We start from the raw sequence: 23490 nt of genomic DNA, 5'->3' as shown, positions 1-23490 counted from the left end.
ACTATTTATCCATATCTTGGAGCTAACTATTTCAACCATATAAACTTCTGATAAACTATTTCAATCATTTAAACTTCTGATAAACTATTTCAATCATTTAAACATTACTTCGCAACTATTTCAACCATTTGAACATAACTTCACAACTATTGTGACCATTTAAACATTACTTCACAAGTATTTCAACCATATAAATGTTACTTTTTGTTACCTGTTTCAATCATTTAGCTATTTCAGGCAATTATACATTACTTTTAGCTAATCATTTCAACAACTTTTCCAATTCTTTAGCAATTTTTACCATTTATACATCACTTTTTGCTAACTATTTCACCTTTTATCCATTACTTTTAGCTATTTCAACATGTTCCTCACATGTTTGCTTTTAGCAAACTATTCTAACCATTTAGCCATTACTTATGCATAGTAATTTTAACCAATTATCCATCTCTTTCAGCTTATAATTTTAAACATTTACCCATTATTTTTAACCATCTAATCATTTATAAATTACTGTAGCAAATTATTTCACCTCATTTTGCTATTTCAACTATTTATACATTACTTTTAACAATTTCAATTTTTCATCCATTACTTCTTACTACCTATTCAACTAAATAATTTAAACAATGTGTTTATTTCAGCAAACTATTCAACTATATAAAGCTACTTTTCATATCATGTCACCATTCATAAATAATCTATCAACAGCGACCCCCATTTATCCATTTTAGTCAACTAAAGTTGATCCTTTTTTGACTATTTCAGTAGTTAATGCATCACTTTCAATCAGATATTGTAACCATTACTTTGAAGTATTTCAAATGTTTATCCATTACGTTTTGCTTACTCTTCAACTGTTTACTTTTAGTAATGTATTTCAACAACTAATCAGTTACTTTTAGCTGTAAATATTTCAATCGTTTCTCCATGACTTTGTGTGACCATTTGAACAATCTAGTCTAATTAGTTGAGCCTCTCCACATCTTCAACATCAACTACTGCCTGCTCTTTCATAGACTGAACAACGGGAGAAATCTGTGTAGAAAAAAAATAAAGAAACAAGCGTAAACCCAAAGCAAAATGTTCAGTGTTTTATTTAAAAACTATAAACAGTCACCAAAGTAAATAAAGCCAATCTCTAACAGACTGTTAGGTCTATGTATAGTCACACATCCTACTGACACCGCAGAAATGAGGATGGTTGGGTCGCCCCGGTCAGATGCTAATACGACAGGCAGTCATAAATGTTACACAACACACGGTAGAGAGGACAGTCTGAGGACGTGAGCCGGAATGTGGCATGGTATTAAGAATGAAAAAATAGTACAATAAAACTCCACACTATATTAAGATAGAAAAAAGTAGTGAAGAAAATATCATACCTGCACGTAAAGCAAAGAACACAGGAGAAAACCTGTATAAAAACTCCATGTATTTAAACCAATTTACAAATACAAAAAAATTTTGGTACGCGCACTGTGCTCGTACAATGACAAAACGCTTACAGTGGATATATGTTACTTGTGTGTGTGTGTGTGTTGAGGGGGAAGGGCGTGTGAGGGAAGAGGAAGGGAAGAGAATACCTTCAATATTTTTTTTTTCTTCTACAAAATGACATGAGATATATTATTCCATACTCTTTCAGCCAGCAAAATGAGTTCTACAAGGTATTATAATACAAAAAATGTCACAGTTCCACAAAAAACTGTTTTTCCCCCTCCCTAAGCTTTACAGCATCAGTACCTTTGCAGAATTATTTACAGGTTTTTAAGTACATTCATCCACTGCTGAGTATAGAATCACATTAGATACAAGTGACCAGGGATCATAAAAAAAGCAAAAAAACAAAACAAACAAAAAAAACCATACTACTTTATTCAATTCTACCAAAGTAATGCTTCTATTACTCCACAGAGCAAGTTCTCCAGTGGCTGCATCGGCATGAAAGAGGATCTTCTTTATATATATTCACAACATATTTACAAGATTCTTTTTCATTAATTGTAATGGTATTCATTTCAATAATAAATAAGTGAAAATATATTGACTCAAGTAAGAAAACCAAGCTACCAAGTTTCTAAAGAAAAAAAAAAAAAAAAATTCTCTGCGCCAGTTGCCAGCTGAGTCCTCCTCCACCCATCCCTGCGGGACACCTACGTTAGCCCCCCCCACTTCCCTGCCAATCCGTGCCTTTCAGTCAAACGCCACTCACTCCAACGCACACATCAGTTCACGGGACAAAGAGAAAAATAACTAAAAAAAAAAAAAAAAAAAAAAACTTAAACAAAATGTGCTCGTGTTTGGGGTTTCGTTGGTGGAGTCCCTCGGGGAAGCAGTCTTAAAGAGCCCCCCCTGGTGGGCAGCTGGTGGAAGACCCCGTGGCAGTTTTTTTTTTGTGTGTGTATTTGTGTGTGTCGATGAGGGAGGGCGGGGTGTTTGAACACAGGTTGGCGAGGAAGGAGGTGAGGGATGTGGGGGGGGGGGGGGGGGTTTGGAGGGTGCCAGGCGCGGCAGAAGGAGGGTCTTCGTTCCGGTTCCCGCCCTCTGCTCCCCCTGCAGACCCGCTACGGCTCACCGGTGGCTTCCTCCTCTCGTCTCGGGAGAGGGATGGGGGTTGTAGACTGGGTTGTCCTTTTGGCGTTAAGCCTGGAGCGAGCGCGTCAGTTCATAAAGGCATTTGGCGAGCGTGGTGGAGACCTCCATGTTACTTAGCGCTAGCACTGAGAGGTGCGTCTCATGCCTCTTTACCAACCTGAGAGACAGCAAGAAACGCAAGACGTGATTAAAACAAGTGAATTACAAGAAAATTACCTAAAATAGTTTCAAAAAGAGAGGAAGATAACTAGATAATTATTCAAAAAAGAAAAAAACAGGGAAAAATGTCCAGAAAACTATATTTATAATAATAATAATATTTTAGATTTGAAATTATTTTATAAAAAAATACATTATGTATATATATATATATATATATATATATATATATTTATTCTTTTTCTTATTGTCAAGTAACTTTCTCGTAACTTTTTCTCCTTTTCCTCCCACACTGACATTTTCTTTTTTTTTTTATAATTAATTAATTTATTTGCAATCATTAAAATAAAATGCACATACACATGGCAAAAATGGCAAATATTGGCCCCAATAAATGGCCAGGCCGATGATCAGTTGACCCCCTGATTTAATGCAATCCAGCTCTAATAACTGCATGAACAACCTCTGAAATTTAAGCTACACAAAAAAGGGTAATTATTGCGTGTATCGGATTGCGTTATACTGTCAGGTGTATTTTTTTAGGTTGTCTATAACTTTCATGACATCTTTTTGTTCACAAGTCGAAGGTACAAACAACACTCAGAGCCAGAGGGACACTTACATGCGACCACAGTCTGAGTGCTTGGCGATGTTCTTTAACGTTAAGGCAGCAGTTAGTCGTATGTGTTTGGTCACTGGTCCCTCTTTCTCATCCTAGCAAAGGAAACAAACAAGAAAGACATTCATTAATTCCACTTTTATATATGACAGAGGTTCAGTGGGAGTGACCACTGCAGACAGACACTTATTTTACTTTTTACACATATTTTCATATTAAAACCGGCCTGAAGTTTTAATTATAGTGAGAAAACACTTGTTAATAATATGAAAAAGAGTTTCCATTTCTTTAAACATCAATATGACATATTAAGAATAATTCTTTAATACTGTGATATTTTTTTTGAGGTTACCATACTGTGAAAATCTTCATACTGTTGCATCCCTAAGACAAAGGCTTCATTTCCATTTTTCTACTTGTGATACGGACATGGCAACAAGATTGGTTTTTCTGACACAATTTTGTCCCAAATATGATATATAGCTTACAAACAAACTGTTTTTTACAATAGCGAATGCCAAAATATGCAGAAAGATATAGTTCTAAAGCAAAAGAAATCAGGTGTTTCTACAGAATTAGATTTCCCTTTTTTTAACATTCTGTGTCCCGTCTGTAAATTCAGACGTTTTTGGAGGTCGGTGAACACAAGCAGAACTCATCCTAAGTCCTTTTTTCCCCTCAGCAGCAGTTTGAGGAGTTTGAGTTGTGGGGTGGATAACTGATCAGGCAAATCCGGTCAGAGCTGATCAGATCAGAGCGATGGATGAGCGCAGCTGCTGCTGCTGCTGAACTCTATATCCAGTGTAATGGATGTTTAAGATTAACTTCACTGTGCCTGGCGTTCTGCTGCTCCATCTGTGCCCAAAGTCATGGTGGGCCGCCGCCAATAAATTCAATGTGTGGGAAAGTGTCTACAGGTATCAGGCACTTAAATTTAATACTTAAGACATTTTCAGGGTCATTTTAAACCGAATTTAAGTCTGATTTTGGAAAAATCTTTTTCAAGTATCGCAGGTAAGTAAGTAGCTGTTTATGTGATATCGTACAAGAGGTTGGTTTTTAGTAGGACTGTGGTTATTCAAGTGAGTTAGTGCAAGTGTTGAGTAAAAATACAGCTTCAGGTTCAGAGGTAAAGATTTGTAACATCAGAAATGTGGACTTTTAACACAGAAAAGCTTGACTCATTTTGACAAAAAGAAATTAAAAGGTGGATAAATTTAATTTCATAAAATATTAATGGGAATCCCAAAATCAAATATAAGACTTTATTTATTTATTTTTTAATTTGATTAAAAACATTTTTAGACTTTTTAAGACACGCTGATAAATTGTCTAATTGTATGTACATTGCAAAAGGGTTTTCTAACATTTGATTTTTGTGCAGATTCGTAATGAACCTCATGAAAACCTGGAAATTTCCAAATACGCCCCCTAGCCCGAGGCATTTCCAGTCAATCCTGAGTCTGTGTTTGAAGCATGACACAAAGGAAACAGTGGGATTTAAAAGCCTCAGAGCAGCTTACGTCCACCTCGGCCAACCAAGAGCTTTACAAATCATACCAAAGTGAATGCGAATTTCAAGGAAAATCTGAGAGAAACGAAGCACAGGTCAGTCTTGTTCTACTCACAGTGAAGTCCCTGAAGACCAGGTTTCGAGAGCCTCTGCGGAGGGCCATGAGAGCTGCGCTCGGATGATTCACGATTGCTTTCGGTGCTCGCGGTGTCGGAGTACTGCCTGACGCAGGCGGAGTCCTTTAGAACGTCAAAGAGAAACAGCACATCAGTGTCATGTGTCAAATACCACCATCAGTGCACTGATTTTCACAGAGTACAGTTTCAGGCATCAACCGTGGATATGGATTAGTACAGAAAGGTGTGCTTACTGGGAAGAAGTCTGATTGGGACTTTGCGCCTGCTGCTCCTCTAGTTTGAGTCCAGCCAGCAAAGCTTCTCGAGAACAGTGCTTATCCTGCAAAAGAAAGAGTGGAAACTCTTTAATAATAATAATGATAATGACCTTTATGTGTTTCGCACCTTTAATACATAAAATGCAGCACAGAGTGCTTTACATGCGAGAGTGCTAAAACCTAACAATATATAGAAACGGAAATTCAATTCAATTCAATTAAAATAAAAATAATTATACAGCACATAGATACCACAACTCTGGGAATAAATAGCAGACAGGCAGATAAGCAAATAAAAGAAATCTAAAGAAATGTTAAACAACCAAAGTCAAAACAGTAAAAGGGCATAAAAAGAAAAACAAGTTCATTGGAAATAACAACCATATTACAATAAAAATATATAATTACGTAAAAATAAATCTTGAAAATGTTTTCATTGTTAGCATTTCATGTAGAGGTGGTATGGTACCATTAAAAGTGCAAAAACACTGAGACAAAGAGAGACTCCCTGTAGGAGCAGAGAGAGGAGGCAGTCTTACCTGTAGATGCGTGATGAAGGACAGTCTCTGCCGGGGAAAAGGTTCACATCCTTCCCATTGACACTGGCCTCCATACACACCTTTTCCACCATGTTGCGTTGCTGCGTGATAAAACACCTGAGACGGCGTTTCAAACCACCTGAGGAAGAAACGGAACTCATCAGCAAAAGGTCCACAACGTCTCAGCTATGTTGGACTGTGAATGTCCGTCTGTGACGCGTACCGTTTACAGGATATCCACAGACACTTGAAGTTCTGCCCTGCTTTCCTGCTCTGCTCTGGTGGGGCTGCGGGGCTTTGCTGTGCTGCGAGGTGAGGGCTGTGGTTTCCCCCCGGTGCAGGCTGGGATACAGGCGGAGGGGACGGGGTAACTGTAGGCTGTGGAAGAGTTGGGAAAATATTAATTGACAATTGTCAAGTAAATGGAGACACCCTAAATCCATATAAAATATTCATAATTACTGACAGATCAGGTTCTGAATGGGTTACTATGGAAAACAGAAAAACAGGAAAAATAAAAGGAATTTTAAAAGACAGAATCCAAAATTCTCCCTTTACACACATCACATACCATCCCTTTCCTGAAATATTGTGCCTTTAGTGTCATATGCTTACACAGGACAATGATCCTCGTTTTTGTTCATTTTTGATGGGTTTGTTATAAATACATATGAATGTAATTATTTAGGTTTTTAGAAAAATGTATTTAATACTTGAATATAATGTGTACAGTTACCAGAAATAAGACCAAGTCACAAGTCTCAAGTCTTTGCATTCAAGTACCAAATCCTTTGTAAGTCTGAGACTTGCACGTCCAAAGTCAAGAGAGACAAGTCCCGAGTCAAGACTTTAAACACCCAAGTCAAATCCCCAATAATTTACTACATTTAAAAATTAAAATTAAAATGCATTTAAAAAAAAAAAAAAAAAAAACTAAAAGTATTTTAAAAATGTATAAAAAAGCAATGCCGAAATTGCACTTTCAAAGCATATACAACTATAAGCAGTAACACAATAAAATTAATTTTGTATGTTTCTGTTCTATCTTGTTGAAATTGTCTCATCTCATACAAGAAAATGTTCTAACTTTATCTTCCCAAATTTGTGAGACATTTTCTCGAATACTATTCTGCCTTTAAAGTGATGCTGTGTAAGCTGTTGCATGTCTAGTGTCTAAATGCGAAGTCACGAGTCATAGATTTTAAAGTCCAGCTGTAAGTCTTTTTTGACTTTGTCAAGTTGAGTGTTGAGTCATAAAACTCACAAGTCGATCCACACTTCTGACAAATGCACAGCCGAAACAAGTAACTGTATGAAAATGTACAGACTGTAATGTTGATGTAAATTAAATTAAAATACAGTTTAAAAAATTCACCGGCTGAAATTGTAATTTTTCCCGAACAGTAAGTGTAGGCTGAGATGTAACCGCGGCCCGACTCTTGGCAGAAGTTGCTCTCTCAGCGGCTTTGCTGTAGGAGGTGGGTATCAGTGAGAGCCACATGGTCTTAACTGGCCTCACCTTCTTAACCTCCACACATCAACTCACAAGTGATGTGCAATAAGTGCATATTTGTTGTTGACTCTGCAAAGTTGGTTTTTCTCTTAAACACTTTTTGCAAACCCCATGATTGATTTTAAAACCAACTTTTCAGAGGGAGTTAATGCCTGCTGCAGAACCACAGACATACTTTCAAACTACTTCTTCCAGTTGTGCAAAAAAGGCAACCAATCTCCAAGCTGACAAAACTCAGTTATTCGACGCTCTAGTTATCAGTGTGATGGATTATACAACATTCAAACCTGTCATATTCATTTTTGTGTCTTTTGTGGCATCTCACACACATGAAATGAAAAAAATCTTCAGGATTGGTACAAACAAAAAAAGTGTCCTTCGCTAAGTGCTAAAATGCCAGTGGCCCTTTGTGGCTTTTGTTGCTGTATTCTTGACAGCCTCTCTGCAGGTTTAAAATCATTCTGTTCCACAGCCGAACGCATTAGCAGCTCAGAGGGAGGCACAGAATGGAGAAAATAAAGAGTATTTTTTTGCTCTTTCTTAGTGCAAAAAAATCTGAGGTTGGAGTATCCTGTATCATATTACATCGACTGAACGTCACATAAAAGCTGCATCGCAACTAAGACCACAAAACAAGAACACTTATAGATAAATACAACAAATTAACGCCATTTTTCTTAGAACCGTTTTTTCCAATAAAAACTGAACAGATTGTAGCTGCTGACAATCCTGTCAGCTGCCATCCTGAGAACTGCAAACAGTATATGTTCAACATTCACTTCCAGAAGAGGCATTTTGTGTTTTACAAGAAAAAAATATGAATAAATGATTAAAAAAGGAATGTTTTGGAATTCAGATAAAAAAAAAAAACAGTGGCTCCCAAACTTTTTCCTTAAGGGACCCATTTTCTATAATGGACTAAATTGATGACCTCTACTTAAGTTTCAGATTTTATGGACACTTCCCCATTATATCCAATGCACTTGAAATAACATAACATAATAATACAAAAACAGAGCAGAAATACTGATGAACTGACTACATTAGCTGCAGAGTTTATGTAAAACGAGCTATTTAGAAAAATTTTGAGTAGATAAATCCTGTGAAATCTCTGCCCTTACCTGCCCCTAAGACTTTTTTTTAGTTTTTAAAGTTTGTATTTTAAATAATCTTAACTTGAAAAACTAACAATGTTAGTTTTTTCACAGAAATGAAGTGCTGACATACAGGCCTAATGAATAAAAAAAATGTTTTTTTTTTTACACCCCTTAAAATCAAAAAAGGCTTGTGACCCCCATGAAGCTTTGGGGACCCCTGGTTAGGGGGTCTCATTTATAAAGCAGTGCGTAGGATTTGTGAAAAAAGTAAACATGCGGACAGAAGCAAAAAATGGCATGCGCCGAAAATATTCCGATTTATAAAATCGTGCGCACGCCTGGAAGTCCACAATTTCCTTTTAATATCCAGAATTAACTTGGAATTGTCTACACATGGACCGGCCTAATATCCCGCCTTCTACACGCCCACATTCAACCACAAATAATCAACGCAAAGCACCTCATGAATGTTAACGAGTCTGCGGATCAACGGATCTTTATGGAAACAACAGCGTGTCACCGCATTTCATGACAATCACATTAATTGTTTCACAAAAGGATCCCCCCTGACTCTGAGATATCATTTAAAGATGGAAGTTTGATACATGAACACAACATAGGAGCCATAGCCGAAGCACATGACTCTGTAATGCAGATACTCACCCGTGTGTCTGTGGCAGACATGCTAGACACGCTTTTATGACAGATTACACTACGAGCAGACACTGATAAATGTGGCTTCGTGTGAGACTAACCCTACAGTGACTCACCGTTGAGCCAGCTGCCAGTGTGGGCGAGCAGTTCCTCTGCTGAGTGGCGTTCTCTATTGCTACTTTGGCTACTGTGCTTGGGTCTGTTCCTGCTGGCACCGCCACCATGGTGGCGCTGCTGCCGGCGTTGTTGGGGTCACTGATGGTGATGATCCGCACTCCCACTTTATTAGGGATCCCCGAGGGTGCTGCTGCCGATGTGCTGCGCTCCTCGTTCTCGGCCGGTCTCTTGAGACCTCGAGCCTCGGAGGCCACTCCGTTAGCGGGAGAGGCGGCGAGACTCTGGGAGGTAACAGTAACAGTGGGGGGGAGGGTGGAATTGGGGAGCAGTTGCTGTCTTAGCGCAGGCACGGCGTGGCCAGGCCCTAAAGGTCCGTTGGTTAATTCCGAGGGAGGCTTGTTGCCTACTGCCTGGGGTCCGTTAGCCAGGCGCTCGGCCTGCTGGGCTTTGGCAGTGTCCTGCTGGGGGGGAGGAGGACTGGGAAGAGGGGGGTCTGACCCGTGACTCTTCTCAGAGGGGCCCACCTCCCCGTTCCCCAAGTACTGTTTGGAAGCAATGTGATTTGGAATGTTTTTGTTTAAGTTGCCACCACTGTCACCCCGATCAAAGTCACACACCCCGTTGACTAGTGTCTTTTTGGGGTCGGGGTTGCCCTCCAGGGGGGCGTTCAGGCTCGGGGAGAGCGCCTGCTTCCCATTAGCAGGGTGACTCTCCGTAGCCGGGCCGTTGAGCGCCCCCTGGCTGTTCCCTGAGTGGTATGGAGGTAGATTAGACTCCATGCACTTCCGACCGTTTAGCAGCTTGGCACCTGCCGGGACATCGCCGTTACTAGTTTTACCGTTGGCGTCTCCTTCTGCCAAAGACGAGTTCTCCATCACCTCGATCTTTCTCTCGTGTATGTGCAGCCCCGTGGCATCCTTGGCCTCCTCCTCCTTTTGACAAATGATCTTGTCTCCTCTGAGGGGAGCTGGCAGTGGTGGTGGCGGTGGTGGTGGAGCTGCCGGGGCGTGGTGGGGCGCTGTTGCAGTCGGGAATGGAGGAGGCGGGACTCCTGGGGCCACAGCCCCCTGGCTGACGGCAGCGACAGCAGCGGTGGATGTGGTGAAGCCAGTGTTGGGGACCACGGTGAACGTGACCTGTCCAGCTGCCGTGGGGCCCTGGATGATGGTAGCTGCCCCCGCGCTACTCGTGGAAATGAGCTGGCCCGGCAGGAGCTGGACCGCCTGGATGGCTGGGGCTCCCGCAGCCGGTAGCTGACCAGGAACAAGCTGGACATTGAGCTGCTGAGGCTGAGGAGAGGGATTCTGGGTGCTGTAGCTCGTCTGGTAGATGACCTGTGGACTGGGTGCTATCGTGCTGTTGGGAGGGGGCACCTGTGGAGCGGGCAGGATGAGCTTTCCGCCCGGAGTTGAAGGCCCTCGCTTTGGAAGCAGTAGCTGTTTGATCAAGCTGGACTCAGTGGAGGTAGGCTGAGAGGGGGGAGTTTGGGAGATGATTTGGAGCTGCTGTTGATGCTGCTGTTGGTGCCGTTTCATGGACAGTGCGTGGCTGACAGTTTGATTGGGCTGGACCGGCGTGTTGGAGTGGGACGCGGGAGGCGGGCAGGGGGTGGAAGCAGCTCCGGGCTGCCCTGCTATCTGGATAGTCTGGGCACCGGGAATGGCGGAGGGGTTGGCAAGAACGATCTGGTGTATGGCGGGGGTGTAGGCGGGGTTCTGCTGGGGGTTGGGGCTGACTATGACGACACTCTGCGCCTGCTGCTGAGGCTGAGGCTGCTGGTTGGGAGTGGCTATCGTGGCTGCTGGTCCACCCGTCTGGTTTGGCGCTGGTTTGGGGGCGATGTTCTGAAACGTGACGCGTGATCCCTGGGAATTGGGCACACCGGCGATACTCAACGCCTGACCGCCTCCCACCTGGATGGAAGAAGAGGGCGTTGATGCCACAGCAACGCACTGAGGCTCCACCTGGGGAGCTGCACCCTGAGGCCCAGACAGGGGAGGGGTTTGAGGGAGGGCCGGGTGCTGGGTGATTGGAGGACACACACCTTGCACCCTGGCGGTGAGGATGTGGCCCTGTGGTACCTGCTGGAATAGCGTGACGGGCGTTCCCGTGGGAAGCATGGGGGAGTGTTGCTGAGCTGCAAGAGGAGCGGGAGGGTTCTGGGGGCTGTGGTTCTGGGTGGCCGGTGCCGATGTGGGGATCTGGACCGTTGGAGCCGGTCGGACCTGTTGCTGCTGCTGCACTGCTGCTGCCAGAGGATTTGGTGGTAACTGCGGAGACACCTGTGGGGACGCCTGGTGACGGGAAACAGTCGGGTGATTTGCATGGGGAGGTTCCTGTGCTGTCAAGGCCATGGAGGGAGCGGCACCGGTGTTGCTGAGGCTGGGACCCGAGACCCGGACAAACTGGGGTGCAAGACTGGGAGGCCCGAGAGGTAAGCCTGGTGACACATTAACACACAAACAGAGAAGTGTTCAGATCCCAGACGCCACTTCAATTAAATTAACTAATTTTCCAAGTTTACAAAAACTCCCAAATTCCCCTCATGTTTGATATTCTCTAATATATTTTAGATGAAGCAAAGTGAAAATAACATTCGCACAACTTGTGTATTATTCAACTTTTACTTTATATCTTGTCTAAAACACAGATTTAAAATTTTCACTTCATAAACAAAACAACACTTTTAGACATCTTCGTTTGGTTTCATGACATGTTACAGCTTTACAGCCTTCCTCCCTCTTTGTCTGGTAAGATCCTCCTGACTAGCGATGGGATGATATGTGAACTTATCACAGATCGTGATTAAAAGCACTGAAAATAAGCTGATTTTGGTGATTTTCCATTATTGGAATAATCCTGAAGACCGTGTCCAGCAGCACCCAAAGAGACTGCTGGGCGAACAACAATACAAGAGCGTCTGCATAAACAAGCTGCAACCTTTAAAGTCACATAAGATCTTTCTCAGGTGTTGGCACACTTAGAATCAAAAGACATGGTGCCATTTCACATAGTCAAAAAGCTGTGTTGTGTCTAATATGTTAGCTGTGTTGTGTCTAATATGTTATGCAATAAAAAATGGTTTCCTACCAGAAATGTAACTACAAAACGTAAGGTAAAGAGATTCCAGAATCTTTTCATAAATTTTAAGCAAATTTTGCTGAAAACTGTGCTCCTGTCCTCTGGATGTTCCACAGCTGAGCAGCGCTGCTCAGACACGCAGTGTGGCTGCTCTAACCTAACACAGGCATGGGAAAAAAAATACAACAGGGCGCTCACACTCATGCAGGCAGTGTAGCCCTAGCATTACGTGACTGAAAAAAAACCTGATGCATGTGCCTTTAATTTATTCATACTTTTATGTGTTGCCTTTCCAACTTTGTAGCTCCTGATGTGTGGCTCTTATCATCATCACTTCTAGACAGAAAGTTAATGAAAGTACGTAAACACAATTAATTGTGCTAGTTGTACCTGGAGGCGGGGCCTGGGCGTCTCCAGGAGCTTCGTGTCGGGTTGCTGGAGATGCTGAAGCTGCTGCCGGATTCTGCTGCTGAGGCTGCTGGTAGTACAGCTGGATGGGCAGGGGGATCGACCTCCGCCGTAGCCCGACCAGGAGGATCTGAACCTGACTGTTGGCCTTGGCCTCCTCTTGCCGCCGCATCGTGTGGTTGGGAAACACAGTCCTGAGGTGGCAGGAGGAGACATTGATTCATCACAAAGGGAAACATTTGCCGGTATTACTACTGAAACAGCTTTGCTTTATCAGAGCTGCTCTACAAAAGGCAAAGGGGGCTAAACACTGTGTTGCAAACAGAGAAAGCAATCTTAGTCAGGGTAAAGACATCACTTCAGCAGAGAAGGACACTAACCGCAGACATTTGAGGAAGCCGGTGGAGTTCAAGATGTTGCTCCGTCCCATTTTACTGCACGTGGCAAGGTACTCTGAGTACATTTCTGATCGAGACACGGACCCCTCAGGGTTTGTCTCAAAGTGTGCATTTAGCCTGTCGGAGAAACAAACCACAGACAGAGTGATTACTCAACTAGCAAAATAAACACCACATACAAGAAAGATAGGTAAGGAAAAACTTAGATTTGTTTTTTCACAAAAAAAGCATTTGAGTTGTAGTTTTTTCTCATTTAAATTATGTGTTTATTAGACAAATTCATCTTACCACTGCAGTGTAAATTTCTCCCCATCTAGTTCCACAATACCAGGAGGAGGTTGAGTGGATTGAACTGCGACCCTCGTTACTGAGAAGACAAAAAGAAAAAAAAAAAACATAAGTTTTAAACAGCTCAATGCTTCTGTATAATTAATTTATGACTGTACATTCATTCATTAAACCAACTTCACGTTTGTAGTACTCCCCATTCTGTCCACTAGATGTCAGCAAAAATTAAAAAGAACTTTGCAGCACAGGAATGACACTTCCAAGGTGAGGGGGTGGGGGTGTTAGTTCCCACCAAGGGTCACCTGTTCATTCACACACACTCATGATGCTGTGAGATCAGCAAGCTGATTTCACATCTGTGTTTCATTCCTGCGTCTGCCTGCCGTAATAAAAGTGTGTAGATGACTTAAGGTGCAGAGATTTAAAATTAAATAGGTGTTAATTTTCTTGATGTCTTTAATTAGCCTGTAGAAATGTCATCAATTACTCATCAGTGCTTCAACTTAAATCGCCTTTCTTTTCTGCGTGAAGGATTTTATTTATAACAGCTGCGAGGTGTTTCGTCACAGACAGGGAAAGGTTCAAATATGGAACGCTGCTGGACTCTGGCCCTTCTTATTAATGAGCCAACAAGAATTAGGAAATCAGAAAAATATCAGTCTCATTGTAATGTTGGGTTTTTTTACCATAAAAGTTCAAAGCAACTTATTCCACGTTGTGCAAAGTAAATATTCTTGTTAATGTAAATAACGACAGAACTTGTAAACAATGATTTTACTAATGGCAAATCGCAACTACCCCACGGCTATTCACTTTAGTGAACTTCATAACGCTAATGATTCCTTATTGCGCGTAGAGTGCATTAAACACATAGAGCAGAAGAGAGAAACTCGATTAAAGGGAGGCCCTTTTTGGATCCATCGACTGGATGCTCTAAAGTGACCCGGTCTTACTGAGAATACAGACTCGACATGTTTTCTGTGATTTGTTTATATTCTCTAGAGGCTTCACCATTTTTCTCACAGCTTATGTAAATTCTAAATGGATTTACATCTTCCATCTAAAAATGTGTGTGTGTGTGTGTGTGTGTGTGCGCGTGTGTATATATGTAATTTTTTTTTCTGTGCGATCTCATTTCATGCTAGTTTGTGTTTTTTTATTTTATGTTTTCATTCTTTCTATTTCTTTCATCTTTCATGTTATTATCTGGCTCGTGACTGCTTCCTATTGGTTCTTATAGGTGAGGCCATACCTTTGTTGTTTTTTCTTAGAATGCATTATTCATATTATTGATTAACTTTTATGTTTTGCCATCTATGTGTGTCTCTGCCCTCATCTAGCTCGTTGTTGCCGTGTTTTCATTTGTCAGCTCTGTGACGTCAATCACCGCTTGTTTATTTTGTATGTTTACTTTGCATTATTGTTTATCTGTTTTTTTTATGTAAAGCACTTTGTGATTGTTATCTGTGAAAGGTACGATATAAATTAATTTTACTTACTTGTCTGTTTTTTAAAAGCCCCAATAAAGACATGCAGTGGTGGAAATATATTGGCTTTTTTAATGATTAAGCCACTACAGTAAAGGCTTTTTAATATTTTCTCACCAGTGTCTATATTTTGATTGTAACTGGATTGCCTTTTTTAAAAAAAATTATTCCAAGCGTCCAAGAAAAGTTATTGATCAGCAGGTATTTCAAAACAAAAACATAACAAACTGGGTTTATATAAACAGCTTGCAGAGCAGTGCTTCTATGGCTCAGCAACAGGTGAGCATCAGTCTGAAGTAGTACCGCTTCTATATTTCCTACTTACACATGATTTTTACTTTTTTTGTTTTGTTGAACTGATCTGAAGTGACTGACCAACAATTTCTCATTTGATTTGTTTGATAATTTAATCGTGTGAAGCTACTCTGTGGTAGTTTCGCGACACTTAAAAAAACAAGGTCATTTTCCTCTCATAGTAATTTGCCTGGCAGGATGTCGAGTGTATAAACTCTTGTTAAGGCAGAAAATGATTGTTACAATTTTCCAATCAAGGCCAACAGGATTCCCCTCCGGCTCCATTCAGTACCGTGCGACCGGATTCCCCTCCGGCTCCATTCAGTACCGTGCGAGAGATTACGTGTGACGAACAGACACTCACCAGGCGCTGCTGCTCCCTGCACGGCTGCAGGTACCTGCTCCACCAGCTGTGGTCGAACCTCAGCCGGCTGGTCAGCGTTGGCCTGATGCTCGATCAACCGCACCGCCGTCAGGGCGTCGGGTCCGAAAGTGTGAAGATCAACCGATACTAGCCGTACTAACAGGTCTAAATGGGGAATAGGAGAGAGAAGAAAAGGATCAGCACAGGAGAGTGTGTTCCAAACTAGCAGTAACAATTCAGCCATGAAGCAGATCAAAGAAATGTTTCCATGGAGATAAAGTTCCAGTATTATTTACTGTGAAAAGATCGACAATCTGTGTGTTAATGGGTAATATGTAAATACAAAAAACCTTCAAAAAGTACAACAAAAAAGGAAAATAAAAAAATATTTTGCAATTACAAACTCCAAAGAAAAAAATTTAATTAATTTACAATTAAATGTAAAAAACCAAGTATCTTCCTAAAATTTACAAGTTTCAGACAATGTGAATTGAATTATTATTTGTGAATCGAAAAGGTGTTTGTGGATCTCAAGCCTAGAGTTGCGGATTTGGAGACGCAGACATTTTCTGATAACACTTGGATCACCTGCTAAAAATGTCATTTCCACATTTCAAAGTGAGATCACGCAGTCTTTTTAAGGTTAAGAGCGTATTCACAATTTGTTTTTAAAAATATTTAATAAATGAATTTAATTGATTAACAGATATATTTTTTTTATTTACCTAAAGCAGATCTTTTTTGCAAGGTAGAAAGAAATATACACTGACATCTGATGCATTTTTTTTTTTTTTTTGGTCACAAACAGGCTGAAAGAACTTGGCAGGCAGACAAGTTACCAAAACTCTAAAAGCCCATGTAACACCAGATTTCAAGATTTCTGGATTCACTTATTAAAGAGAATGAACTGGAGTGAGTGAACCAAAATAAAAAATAAAAAAAAACTTTAAAAACATATGACGGTGGAGGATTCGTACCTATGCTACGGTCGACAGATGCGATCTTGCTGCAGGGAATCTCTCCGAGCTGGGCCAGCAGGTACAGCACCTCCAAGGAGGCCATGAGCAGCATGAGGTCAGGCAGGGTGAGGAGCATTATTACCTCCCTGTACGAGTCCTGGTCCACGTACTCGCAGATTAGCACGCCGTTGTCCTCTGCTTTGCTGAGGTTGCCCAGGATTTCCATGGCTAAAAGGACACACACAGAGAAACACATATTTAAGATGCTTCGCACAGCACGCAGACACTAAAAAGTCACCTTAACGGGCCGCCAGAAAACTCACCTCTCATTTTGAGAAACCGGTCCCTGGACATCAAACATTTGGTGATGGTGTGAAAGATCAGATGTGTCGTCCGAAAGTCAACGGGATCCAGCTGGAGCTGAAAGAAATCAGAAAAGATAACAGCACCGGACTAAAACAAAATCATGACTCGTTTCTATATTTAAAGAACTTGGCAAAAAGCCAAACCACAGTAATTCCATCCAGACATTTGTGATTCGTGTTCTTGGTCACAGCGCATAAGCACACACGTTTTGGCAGCATTTATATTATTTACATTAACGGATAATAAGGCTTTGCAGTATCATATCTGCCGAATGTGTTAACTGCCCCTAAACTCAACCATCCAATTAATAGCATCAAAGGCTTAACTGATTGTATCAGGGACCCTATGCATGCAGCTTCTAAAAATAGATGTGGGCTCATCTACATGCAACAAATGCCAATAAATGTGATGTGGAAATTGAAGCGGGCTCATTTAATGCATTCACTGTGAATGTATGTTCTGTCACTATATTTCTAAAAGATCTCCATTTGTGCATTTAAGAATGTTATCTTATGTGCGATTCGAGGATTTGAGTTTGATGTGTCTGAAAAAACAAATATTTAAAAATGATTCTGGGGGGAAAAAAAGACTGATCCACATTACATTTCTGATCCTAAAGTGATTTTTTTGTACTTAATCATAATTTTATAAAGTACTGAAATATGGAAATTACCTCAAATGCCCATCCCTGTCAGACATGTCTGCTGTAGAGCAGAAACTGATCATTAAATGGCTAATTGATCTGATTTTGGAGGAGGATGACACAAGCTTGTTAGCCAACCACTCACTGTGTGTTCAGCAAATCAGAACACTTTTAAAACATCTGATCTGCACAAGCTGGAGCTGAGAGCAGATGAACACACAGTTTAACCTGTTCTTTACACCTTTGCTCTCGTGTTTTTTGGTTTTGGAAAGGCTAGGGAAAAATAAAAAAAGGTCCTCCAAACTCTTCAAATACTGAGCATCTCCTTTTCTACAGCCTACTGCACACCACTTCATATCCAAAGCTTGGCAGAGCTGCCTCGTGTAGTTACTGTTGCTATGATTGGACGATCACTGTTCAGGGGAGGGACTTAGCATATGTCAGTTAAATCTGCTCTGACCACTGAGCTGTAAGATGTAATAAAGTTTACAAGGTTTTCTTTTTTGCTTCAAATTAAAACTGACATACATGAACTGAACTGGTCCTTCTCTAGCTCCAGTTCAGACTGTTCTGGAGACAGCTTACTGTGTCACAGTGACCTAGATTTGGAAACAAATCTCCTTCATCAGACTCTTTTTACAACATTGCTGAACTCACCCAAATCCGTATCATCAATTTTTAAAAAGATGCCTCTTTTGTCAAGAAATGCATGATATGTTTGGCTAAGTGTTTTGGCACTGAGCCCCAAAACAGTAACACCCAGACCAACCTCGGCGGCCACGTTGCCTAACGTGTCAAGTCCAAGCTGTCGGAGTGAGATGAGGTTACAGTGGGCACAGAGCAAAAGGAAGCGCAGGCACGTTCGGTTGGCCGCCAGCAGCTTGACGTTGGCCTCCTCGAAGGAGAGGTTTCGCAGGATAACGGCAATCTGCAGCACCCGCTGGGCCTCCTTGTCACTGATACCCGGGTTCCGCGGCGGGTGGAAGAGGCTCTTCCAACGCTCCTCGCACGACGTACCATCTGCAAAGACAAGAGCAGGAACCGTTTTAGGTTTTTTTTATATTGTATATTCCCAGAGCAGGTGCATCTTTTATTTATTTACTCTTGTGTTTTTTATTCTATGTAATCTTTACTTTTACACATTAAAAATAATTTTTTTTAAAGGTAACATTAAATACTCAACATACCCCATTTCTCACTCGAAGGTATTACACAAGTAAAAATGAAAAGGAAGTCACAGTAAATAAAGCAAAGCACACTAGTGCATTTCACAGCATTATAAGTGTCAATAAATAAATATATAGTGGGAACATACAGGAGTGTACCCTTTTATTGCTTTCTGCTGCTTTAAGCACAGAGCTGTTTACCTTGTGCCGAGCTGTTCTTGTCCCAGATCAGCTCCCTGACTTCAGTGTCCTCCACCACCTCCTTCCAGAACTGCAGAGGAGCAGCAGCTGTTAGCATTTGCATCTCAACACATAATTCACTTGTACTTATATTCAGCAATAGTGAGGGAACTGCAACTGTTGAGTTAACAAGCAGTTAAGTTTGGTTTTTATTTGCACATACCTGAGTATAGAGAAGAAAGGGGAAAAAAGTTTATACACTGTGCAAGAGAGGTTAAGAGGCCAAAAATGAGTTATGGAGATACTCCCCCTATTAAATAATTATAGTGTACAGGCTTCGAATACTTTTCCTTTCCCCGAAGGTCTTCAATAGTCTGGCTTGATACCCTGGACATCAGCAACTACACTTGATCTTTTCTACTTTTTAAGTTTTATTTTATTTTTCATTCATTTTTTTACTTACTTTTTATTTGTTTATTTACTTTTTTAAATGTAATTAATTAAAAAAAAAAAACAAAAACTAAAATTAACATTGCTGATGTTTAATCTGAAATTATTGTAATTTATTTAATTTTCTATTATTTTCCAATTTTTACTGTACATTTCTACTATTTCAGAATTCCACTGGCCACTTAGTACCCATGAAAGAGGTCTGTGGGATGGGATTAGACTGAATAAGGTTTTTGGTTAAGGTTCTGATAAGTCTTTGAAAAAAAGAATTGCTGTATGCACCACCTGCTTGTTTTAATAAAACACTGAAGTATTAAATACTTATAATCATGGGGAACCCAGTAGCTCAGTTGGTAGAGCAGGCGTCCCATGTGCAGAGGCTGTGTCCTCACCACAGAGGATGTAGGTCTGATTCTGGCCTCAGCCCTTTGCTGCATGTAATGTTTCACTACTAAGCAGGTATGGAAAATTGACCAAAATGTACAGGAGAAAAAGTTTTTATTTACAAAGTGAAATGAATTACTAATGAATTATTGAAGCGCTATCAGTCTTTGCAAATCAGAGGTCTTTTTTAGACACACAGACTAACTTGGCAAATTCCAGTTGCCACAGCATGACCATTAACAAAACCCCCGAAAATCATCAAAAAAGAGATACTGTCTCCTCTACTCCCTGCATTCCCCCTCCTTGTCAAAACCTGGCGCCTACATTACCCAGAATACAACTGACAGGATACAACAAAAGTCATCCAACTAAGAGGGTATTGGAGGTTTGTTGGGGCGAGAGGAAAAGCACAGAAAAAAACAACTTTTAAATGGGAGGGCAAGGTCAAAGCAAATAAAAGTCCATGAAATTGACTTTGGTCCAAACATGTTGTGGCCTCTGAGACCAGACTGGAGACTGCAAAACTGCTTGTGAGGATGTGCAGCTTTTGATTATTATTGTGCACAGAAATAAAACAGCAGATCTAGTTCAGGAGTATCACAGTTATAGAAATTTGAAATATCTAAATACAGCCTTGTACAGATGGGTCAAAGGATGCACTAACAGGGGCAGCAGTGGTGATTCCCACTCACCAGTTTGTTTTTGTGTGTGTGCGTGTGTATGTTGTTGAGTTATTTGCAGTGCTGTTAGCGTTAGAGTGGGCGGAGGATGTGATGGCAAGTAAAATACTCATGTGTAGTGACTCAGTGTCAGCACTGTCAAGCATTAAAAACAGGATCAGCCAGAAATCATCAAGACCAAGTACATCACACACTGTTTACTAATTCAGGGTTCACCAGTCAGGGGAAAGACACAGTGTTCATGTAGGTACCAGCACACTGAGGAATCCAGAGAAATGAGCATGCGATATGTGGAAATTAATAATGCATTTTCAAAATCAGAGGGGAAAAGCCTTATGTGGAGGGGAATAATCAAACAATGGCAACAGTTATGGGACAAAAGGAAGACACTTGGATGAAGTTCAAAATAAAGTCAGAGGGATTAACAGTCAAGAGACACGACATTTAGGGCTATAGAGTTTTTTTCTGGGTGCCAATTTTCGTTTTTTAATTGTTTCGATGAGGAGAAAGTGTATGAGGCTGTAAGCGAGCACCCAAAGAAAAGGAGGCGCACTTCTTTTTTCAGCGTGCTCTGACTCATTTCTCTCTCTTTTTTTTTTTAAAGCAGGCATAGGTGCTTCTTAAATACTGAGAAAGTATCAAAATGCTCAATCCACTGAGTAATGCATAGTCCTCATTCAGAAAGAAGCCTTTAAACAAGTTGTTGGGACTAACATGAAGTTGTGCTGTCACAATTGCACTATATAAAAAAGTAAAAAGTGCTGCTACAGTCCTGTTACAATCAATCCCCGGCTGCAATGACAGAGCTGAGATATGGAGAGCACAGATATGAAAGCCCCGGATACACTGACCAATCACAACACACTTGCTTTCAGGTATATATACCGGTATATTCAACCAGATGGTTTAAAAAAAAATAATGTGTTTTTTGAATATTAAATCATGTAAACATGTTTTAAGAGAAACCAAAAATACAAGTATGAACCTGGAAATCAGCACAATATGGGAACTTTAATATGTATCTATCTATATTTGACCCATTTTATATATATATATATATATATATATATATATATATATATATATATATATTATATATAAATATAAAATGGCCAAATCAAGAGACACTGGCAGCTTACAGGAGACACAAAAGGACACAGAATGATAAATATTTGTCTCTACTTTACCCTGACAAAGTCCCGGGAGGTTTTCTCCTTCCAGTCCGTCCCGAATACCCCGGAGAAGCTGCCTAGCGCTACAAAGACACAAAGGGTTAGAGGGTTAGAGCAGAGCATCAAAGTTCACCTCAGGATTATTTGTCTTTATTCCCTTGTTCTTTATCCCCCCTGTTGGTAAATAATGTTCAGGTGGTGCTATGAACAGAGGACCTTTCATCGTAGAACAAAGACATGAGGAAGGAAGCAGCAAATTTAGGAAGTATTTACAAAGTAATCAACGTGTCACACAATCACAAATCAAAAAACAAAAAAACAAAACTGGGATTACGAGCAACTTTAATTACTTTGGGTATCGTGAATCGAACTATGATTTTCAACAGATATTTCACACTAATTAAATGTAGAGAATCAACTGTCTAAAGTTATGTAAATTACAAGAGCTTCTCTGCTGGCTAAAGCTCTAATGAGAGCAACAGATAAAGTGAGAGAGCACTTTTCCACTGTAAATAACTTTCCTATCCTGCTGTTCGACATCTGAACCAAAGACAGCAGTCTGAGTGAGGCTGGAGGAACGTACAGTCGTCGAAGACACCGGCGTGGGCCAGCAGCAACGTGACCAGTTTGGGGTCCTTGTCCAGCTGCATGGCGTGCTTGCTCTCGTTGGAAAGCAGAGTGCAAACGTTAACGGCGAAGTCGACTTCGTTGGGTAGGCCCGAGAGGAGAGACAGCACCAGTTTGTTGTAGTCGCACGGGGGAACGAAATCTGAAGACAGTCCATAGCTTTGGCGGAGATAGTCTGGGAGAGAAAAGAAAGACATACCTCGGGGTTAACTTTATACATTCCATTATAAAAATCTGGCATTTAAATGTCACTGAGGTGAGAGAAATGTCATAAACTTGTTCTTTACTACTGTCTCCATACAGCAGTGCGCACACACTGAAACATTTGCTGGACACCTTCCGGCAGCATTCCATGTTTTAAATACAACCAAGTCGAGTGCACACACTGGACTGTGGCTGCTTCTGAAGCTGATATTTTTTTCTCCCTCCCAATCAATCAATTTTGTGAAGAATAAGTAGAATAAGAGCATCTTGGTCAACTACAGAGCTATTCAGAACTGGCACTGTTGTATTAAAAGCCCCCCCCAAAAAGAGGCGTTACAATATTGCCCACAAAGGCAGAAGTAAACACAAGTGGCTTTAATGTATACAGTGTAATGTTAATGATGTGAAATATAAACTGCCGTCACGGCATATGACCCTAAAGTCATCTCTGGAGGAGAGGCAGAGAAGAAATGGAGCAGGACGAGACAAATAACCCTCTCACTGTAGAGGATTTAAAAAGCAATCATTGCATCATGTGAATAGAGCTACAGAGCTGCAGTGTAAAAAAAAAAAGTCTGTCCCCTCACTGTAGTGCTGTTGCCTCTGCACACCTTCAACCAGTTTAACTTAGATTTATTTGTCCTTTAACTGAGTTTAAGCAAACCAAATGGGGCATTAAGCTGTTCAGCGAAAGCTGTCTTTAGTTCAAATTAGTTTGATGAGCCGTGTCTTGTGCGACTGAGGAACACGAATGTGCTCCAACTTTTAATTGTGTTTGCCTTTGACTCAACCTCCATGATGGGCTTTTTTATAATTAAAAGACTTTTAATCCTAAATAGCAGAGATCCCTGTGTGTGCGTGGGGGGGCATCATGACTCCTTGTTATTCAACAACTTGAAATGATCCAGTTTGTGAATCATTTTGTCAACAAAGACCCAAAGTTTCCTCCCATCCTATAGACTGATTTTCTATCGTCAATCATTTTGTATGCATTGGTGTCACTCCTCCATACAGTGGATATTTCAATTTGGTGCAGGATCTTTGTCGACTGCCGCCTCTGGAAACCAATCATAAAGCGGAGAGGAGTCCTGCTGAGCGAATTTGATTTCCATGCTGAAAAGGTTTGTGCAGGCAAA

The 23490-nt window shown here is 40.9% G+C and overlaps 1 protein-coding gene across 1 annotated transcript in view; it reads right to left on the bottom strand.

Moving 5' to 3' along the window:
- Positions 1-1081: 1081 nt before the first annotated feature.
- arid2 (AT rich interactive domain 2 (ARID, RFX-like)) overlaps positions 1082-23490 on the bottom strand; it is a 45600-nt gene continuing 23191 nt past the window's right edge. The window contains exons 5-21 of the mRNA XM_042511065.1: positions 22107-22325; positions 21539-21606; positions 18859-18928; positions 18261-18511; positions 16806-16902; positions 16501-16710; positions 15524-15688; positions 13379-13457; positions 13073-13207; positions 12675-12886; positions 9203-11643; positions 6046-6200; positions 5823-5961; positions 5260-5345; positions 5005-5128; positions 3380-3471; positions 1082-2755 (exon numbers count right to left, since the gene is read on the bottom strand). Of these exons, the coding sequence (XP_042366999.1) occupies positions 2644-2755; positions 3380-3471; positions 5005-5128; positions 5260-5345; positions 5823-5961; positions 6046-6200; positions 9203-11643; positions 12675-12886; positions 13073-13207; positions 13379-13457; positions 15524-15688; positions 16501-16710; positions 16806-16902; positions 18261-18511; positions 18859-18928; positions 21539-21606; positions 22107-22325 (4655 nt within the window). The 3' untranslated portion in view covers positions 1082-2643. The remainder of the gene's footprint in view (positions 2756-3379; positions 3472-5004; positions 5129-5259; positions 5346-5822; positions 5962-6045; positions 6201-9202; positions 11644-12674; positions 12887-13072; positions 13208-13378; positions 13458-15523; positions 15689-16500; positions 16711-16805; positions 16903-18260; positions 18512-18858; positions 18929-21538; positions 21607-22106; positions 22326-23490) is intronic.

The sequence above is a fragment of the Plectropomus leopardus genome, chromosome 22, assembly GCF_008729295.1.
Source record: "Plectropomus leopardus isolate mb chromosome 22, YSFRI_Pleo_2.0, whole genome shotgun sequence".
NCBI lineage: Eukaryota > Metazoa > Chordata > Actinopteri > Perciformes > Serranidae > Plectropomus > Plectropomus leopardus.
This window is presented reverse-complemented; position numbering and strand designations above follow the sequence as displayed.